General features: G+C 38.2%; 1 protein-coding gene across 1 annotated transcript; it reads left to right on the top strand.

Annotated features, from left to right (window-relative positions):
* Positions 1–5,592, top strand: psmg4 (proteasome (prosome, macropain) assembly chaperone 4). Its single transcript, XM_079244907.1, has 3 exons — positions 1–225; positions 2,092–2,167; positions 5,348–5,592. Exons 1-3 carry the CDS (start codon positions 49–51, stop codon positions 5,467–5,469), a joined length of 375 nt encoding a protein of 124 aa, XP_079101033.1. The 5' UTR covers positions 1–48; the 3' UTR covers positions 5,470–5,592.
* Positions 5,593–7,053: the final 1,461 nt, after the last annotated feature.

Raw genomic sequence — 7,053 nt, 5'->3', positions numbered from 1 at the left:
TAGCAGCTAGCACGAGTTTCAGATGTTTACAAGACGAACTGCATCAAAATGAACCAAGTAGAAAACGGAACGGGATCTGATGCTATTTCACTTTATAATTTTTCTGAGAAGATTCTGGAGCAGGCGGTACATTTCCACGTGATGAAGTTCAGCGGCGGGTTTTTCCTCTGGGTCGGTTCGGCTCCGGTTCTATCCAACCTGGCGGTTTCTATGAGCAGCAAATATGTAAGTTTAGGGTCCATTTCCACAGCTGTTATATAATATAATAAATAAATACGTTTATATAGAAATACTATGTTTGGTTTATCTGATAAACACCTTACTCTGACATGATTGTAATATTCACATGTTTAGATGTTCGTATTGAATTGGATGCAAGTGACAGTGAATGCATCATGTAGGTAATATTTGCCTGTCATAAATGTTTATATTGTATGAAAAGTTAATATATTAAAGTCAGAAAACCAGCAGATGAGATGAGTGTGCAAAGCAAACAGCCAGTGATGCTAAAAAATGTAGAAACTTTCTTTTTATCATTAAAGTGTTTGTACAGCTTAAAGTGCAATGCATAGGGCTGTGCCGATTCGATTCGATTACGATTTTTGGGTGCCAATTCAATTTAAATTGCCATTCTCATAATTCTTTGATATTGCACTTTTATTTTTGTAGATTAAAAAACAGAATAAATGAATAAAACTAGATCATTAAAAACAATATGACAAAATTTTTTAAATGAATTGTTTTTGTTTATTTAGAAAAATGGATTTTTTTTTTTTTAAACCAAAAATCGATTTTTAAAATTGTAGACCAAAAAAATTCAGATTTTTTAAATTTGATTTTCCCACCCCTAATGATCACACATACAAACAACTGGTGATGAAATTCTGTTTTTATAAGTGGTTCTGAATGAACATCATTCTGTATGAATGAAGATGATTTAAACCCTTCAGCGCTGAAGTTTTGTAGAGTTTTATAAGAACTTTATAAATAAAGGGGAAGAAAATCAAGCAAAAGAAAAAAATGACATGAAATAAAATCCCAATAAGTGTTAAATTAATAACAATTAATAAATGATGATAAGTGTAAATTATTAGTGCTATTATAGTATTTGGAAATTTCTGAGCTTTCTACAGTGTTGAATCCTCATCAGACATGTGAACGGCACTGTTTTTTTATCACCTAAACGCATGTTTGAGTGTGAGTTTGAGTTCCAGCACGCTCTCCTTTTGATTTCCATGTCAACGAAAAACACGTCGTTTTAGAGAGTTTTTTCTACTTGTGACGTCCCGGGGGATAAGGTTCGGTGATTGGTTACCTTCTACTGGTTAACAAGGGCATGTACAAATACATCAGGCGGGTGGAAAACGTGGGATAAAGTTATTTCCAACGATGGCTGGTGAGTTTACCAAAGAGAGACATCCTGCTGCATTCGTTGCTGTGGGTTGCTGTTTTCCACTTCGTTTTCAGGCTCTGATTCAGGTTCCAACATGTAGGGCTGTATGCTATGTGTTGACATGGTATTTTGTGTTTTTTTTTTTTTTTTTTTAAGTTCATATTCGCCTAATCCTTCTTTTTATGAGATGTTACAATGACAGCAAAAGCAGGTGCGTTGCGCGCTCCCGATGTAGCGTGGTGGCGGGAGGCGGGGCTTAATGCGGAAGAGTCTCAATCCACTCGTTTTGCCCACAGGCTGATCTGACAGCCTACGGAGAGGGTCGGTCTGAAGTAAATAAAGCGATTTGTGACAATAACTCCATCAATCCCAGCCATGGTGTAACTATCTGACTTTTCTGTACATTTTGTTTCATGTCCAAACTGCTGGTGTTTGCCCTACTTGGGCCCTACATGGGACCCAGGTGGGCGTGGGCCCCTGGGCCTGTGCCCATAATTTCCATTGGACATTGGATAATCCGGCCTTGCTTCTGACCTTTGCAGATCCAGGAAAAACAAAAATTGCATTATTTCATAAGGCAGCCATGAATATGTGGAGATGTTTGTCTGCACATAAAGTATTGTGTAAGACATTAAAACCTTTGGTTAACCTACTTGCAGTTGGAGGCTAATAGCATTTTTGTTTTTTCTTTTCTACAGGATTCGATGCCTTTATCGACGTTAGTTATGGGGGACCCGTCCAATACTGCAGCAAATTCCTTGGCTCAGAGATTAGGTAATGTTAACTCCTACAGTGGCTACATTTATGTGAGAGTTTTAATTCAGAATACATGTTAAATCCGCTTTAAAGAGAGGAACAATCACCATGTAAACCCCTAATTCCAATAATAATTGACAATTGGTAATTAAACTTAAGCTGGTTTATTCTCATTTTGCATCCGAACTGATTAAATCCACCATCATGTAAACGTTCCAAGTTTACTCCTGATGTCCTGCGCATGCTGCTTGTCTTGTCCGGTTGCTATGACACTTATTCTACGCAGCGTTCTGTCTCCCGTCTCCAGTACTGCTTCTTCCTTCTCCTCCTCAGCTGCTGAAAAAAGTAAGGCAGTGTGTTTCTAAAATATAATATAATGGTTTTCCATGTTGTAGAAGAAAAAAGAAGCAGGAAATGGAGTTTGTTTCCATTAATTGTAAGTAGGTCACACCACCCTCTGTCCAATCAGAACTCTCCCCAAAAACCAGCTCTAAAACTGAGTTAATGCTGCGTTCGATTTGTACTCGGAGGTCGGATTTCCTGAGCTTCCAGTTTGAAATACGTGAACGCATCAGAGATCAGAAATCTGACTTGGAAAGTCGGAGTAAGCCCGGTTCCGACCTCCGAGTCAAATTAAACGCAGCATTAACTCAGTTTTGAGCTGCAGCTAACAATTATTTTAATAGTCGACTAATCTGTAAATTATTTTTTCGATTAGTCACAATAATTTCTGTCACACCCGCCACCTGTGCTTCCAATTGATGCAGCTTTTTTTTGTTTTTAAACAAGCTCCAGTATGTTTTACCCCACTCTCTTCATTTGCATCGTATGAATATCACCCAGATTTCCAGTCGATCACAACATAATGTTCTTTGGTAACGTAAAATGACTCATGAACCAGTTGAATATCAAATATAAGTTTAACAGCTTACTACGAATTTATTTTAAAACAAACATATTTATAATGTCACATCCAAACTGCAGAATTTGCATCAAAAAGAAAACAAAATAAAATATTTTAATTGTACATTCGTGTCGGTTTATTTTCTCCCCGTTTCATGATCTGGGAAATTTCTGGGAAAATAACAATCTGGGAAGGTGCGGCAAATACCCCTTAAAAAATGGGAGTTTCTGGGCCGATACTTGACAGGTATGACAAAACTATGTAACTACTAGGGTGTGACGATATGCTTTTGTCCTGATTCAATTCCGATTTTTTTATTTTTTTTTTTTTGCTGGTCATTTTTCTTGATTTCAATTTGGAAAAACAACACAGTAGCAATTCGTTGCAGCCCTAAACGCAGCATAAGTAAAGGCAAAAAAAACTGGTTTCCCATGTAAACCTCAATATGGACAAACAATCTCCATGTAAACTCAGAGAATACTTTTTATTTGGAATTACTTCATTAGAAATAATAAATTCCTAATGTTAAAAAACCATCATGGAACCGTTGCCAGTAAATCTGTTCACCCTGTTTAGAGGTTCAAAAGCCCTGAAATCTGCTAAGTGGTTATCTTTTGTGGGTATGAAACATACAACATTGACTACGTCTGTTTTACCTCTGTTTGCTCTCTGCGTGTTATCTTCATCACTGAGGCAGTTTACTGGCAGCCTTTCCTTTCATAGTATTAAATTCAGCCTGTGAAAGGCAAAAGTTTCTAAGTAACGGCGTGTTGCAGATCAGATGAAGCCTGATGTCTCTGCATGATGTGACCACATGAGGTCAAAATGAAACTGATATTCTTGTTGTTGGTGATTAAACTTGACATAAACGACATCTGTAGGGTCTCAGAAAGTTCATATAAAAAGTCAAACTTCGCGCAGGTGCAGAAGTTCATCTTCAGTAAGCTCAGATGTCAGAGTTTAGCACCACCGACAGACAATCTTCAATCTTTAATTTGCTCCTCGGCTGGTTGGAGACAATCTTTTATTTTATTTATGTCACTAACTGTGTAATTTTGTTTCTCAGTTTTTTCCAATTTGCAACCTCCAGCAGTTAAAATTGAAGCCTATGCAGAAGTGCCAAAACCTGCAGTTCCCCCCTCTTCCACTAGGGGCTCCAAAACAGAGCAAATCCCCATAGACTGCCATGTTAAAAAGACCAACTTCACATCAGAAATAAACATGTTTACAATCTGGTACAAAAATCCATTTTAGGTCAGGGTTACCTTCATGACAACTGTGGGGGGGAGTGAATTTTGTTCTAACTCGCCCGTTTAAAAGTAATCTAGAAATTCAGCATATTTGGGGGCGTGTCCTTTTGATTGACAGGTACCTGACCTCCCGTTTCAAGAAGTAGTAATATAGAACAACTGCAGTTTTTAACAGTGTGACTTAGCTTTAGCTCGTTTACCTCTGTTAGGTGGTTAGCTCTTAGCTACAGCCAGGTTGGAGTTCGCTAGATGTCAATCATCCACCACCCCCTCTTAGCTCCGCCTCTTTGCCCAGTTTTGTAATTTCCGGCAGAGATGACACGCTGCAAATATGGTGATGGTAGGAACCGCCCACCTAGCTTCAATTCAGCTCGTTAGAAACCTACGACTGACGTCACGGAGCTCCGTCCATCTTTCATTTCGTCTGTTTGTTTTTTTTTCTTCCCCCTTTTTTTGTAATGGTTTGATAGTTAAAAACTCCTGCAAAAGGATTTTAGTTCTTTATTCTTACCTATTTTTTCTGTTTTGTCCCATATTTATCAACTAAGATCCCGCCCACTCTCTACATCATCTCTGAAAGGTGCTGCTATGTTTGCAGATTTTATGTAGAGTTCCGCAATAAAGCCTGAATTTTTTTGTTTTTTTCTGAGGCTTTACAGCAGAGCCATCCTGCAGGTTTTCATTGTTTCCTTGCTCTAGCACACTTGACTCATTATTAGGTCATTTTGCAGAACTTCATAGGATGGTGAATCCATTTTGGTCAGGCGATGTTTTAGCATCGAGCGTCATCATTAACTGCTGTGAATAAATCTAAAAATGGCATTAAAGAACAGAAATGAAAACTGTAGAAAAATATACAACACACACCTGCTGCATCATAAAATATGATGACAAACACAATCCTGTCAATCTGTATTGCTGTAAAAAGCCTTAAAAGAATGAATTAAAGTTAAAAATGGTCCTTTATAACCAGAATATACACCAGTAATAATAAATTATTTTGTTTTTTCTGATGTTTAAGTAATTTCTTTTTCTGTTTTGCAGCAAAAAAGACCAAAAAGCAAGTATTTGTGAGTTACAGTCTTCCGATGACGGACTCCAGCCTCAGTCTGTTGGTGGAGAACCGGATCAAAAAGGAGCTGGAGCTTCATCCTGAGCGCTTTTAAACCCCTCGGACTGGGAGAAATGAGCGCATCCTCCTCATCGTCATCGCATTGTAAAACAATAACGGAGACAAAAATAAAATCAGATTTAGTGTTCTTTTATTGATATAATAAATTAAGTGGTTTATTATCAAAACATGTAGGCCTATGGCTTTTTGTACAAATGCATCTTATTAAAAAAATAACACTTAGAAAACATTATTAGTGGTTGAGGTTTTTTTTCCATTTTGTTTTTAACCATTGAAAACATAAAAACTAGGAAACCATTTATTACATGTCCTATGGGGTAAATATGGGTCTGAAAAACTTGGACCTGTTGTACGTTTGCAAAGAAATGATTCATGAGATGTTTTCTATTTGTTGTGCTTCAAAGTCCATGAAGATTATGCTCCATACGTAATGAATGAATGGCACATGTACACATACCTTACGTCTGTGCGGTCCTACGGAACACTGCATAAATGTACACTAGTCACAACTAGGCCAGGTCTACGCTGCTCTATTCTAATCTTCACACACTTAAAGAAAATGGAAATATTGTGCTTTCTGGCTAGAGTTACATGTCAGAGGAGCAGGAGTACAACTTTACCACAGTACAGAAAACACAGTGAGAACTGGAGTGGGAGTATTTCATAATTAAGGAGGTATTTCAAGCAACAAAATTGCCCTTGGCAGCATTACAAAATAAATACTAGATTTCCATAATTACATGGTATTTTCTCTGTTTTGTTAAAAGAACAGAGCCATTGCTATAAAGCCATTGAAATGCTGAGATGCATCATGAGACACGCTGCAAATACCTGCTGTCATGTCTGTTCAGCTCTCAGGTTCAGCCTCTAAACGCTACACTTAGTCTGCCGAGGTCTCTGGCTGTTTGCTGCACCCGACAACCATCATACGCCCACAACAGCAGTTCGGCTTATTTCAACGAAGTCAGTGTCCACGCTGACTTCACCTCTGAGCATAAAGTGACTTCTATTAGAGACCACAAATGGAGAAGGAAAGAAATAATCATGTAAAACAATTTGTGCCCTTTCATGCAAAAATAGTGGTAGTGGTTCAGCCAAACCCTGGATTTCCACATTATGTTGGCTAAAAATCACAAACACTTGATTGTGTCTTTGACATTTAGTGCAAAATAACATCCAAAAGAGTTTAAAGATGCAGTGAAATCCTGTTCCAATGAGTCCAAACTACAGACAGAAAACTCTCAGAGCACATTTACCTGCTGACCTTCCCCTGTCTGCTTACTCCCCTCCCCCCCCAACAGGGCAGATGGTCGCACGAGAAAACCACCGGAAACGCTCGCATTGAACAAACAAACTTGGTTCGGTACTGTGCTTTGTGTTTTTTTTTTTTCTTTTTCTTTTTTGGCAACTCCTGAATGAATCATTGTCACTAAAAAGTACAGAAATTTCCTGCTGCCATCATCTCAAACCTCACTACAAGAGTTCATCTGGTTCATCCGAACAGTTTTTTTTTTTTTCTCAGGAAAAGTTTTGTGCACGAGTTCAGCGTCCGCTCAGTCAGTTAGTCATCGGTTAAAGACGCAGCAGTTACTGGCACAGGAGACTATTGCTTCGACGC

This window comes from Telmatherina bonti, assembly GCF_933228915.1.
Source record: "Telmatherina bonti genome assembly, chromosome: 8".
In the NCBI taxonomy this organism is placed as follows: domain Eukaryota; kingdom Metazoa; phylum Chordata; class Actinopteri; order Atheriniformes; family Telmatherinidae; genus Telmatherina; species Telmatherina bonti.
Note: the sequence above shows the minus strand (reverse complement) of the source record. Positions and strands in the feature narration are given on the sequence as shown.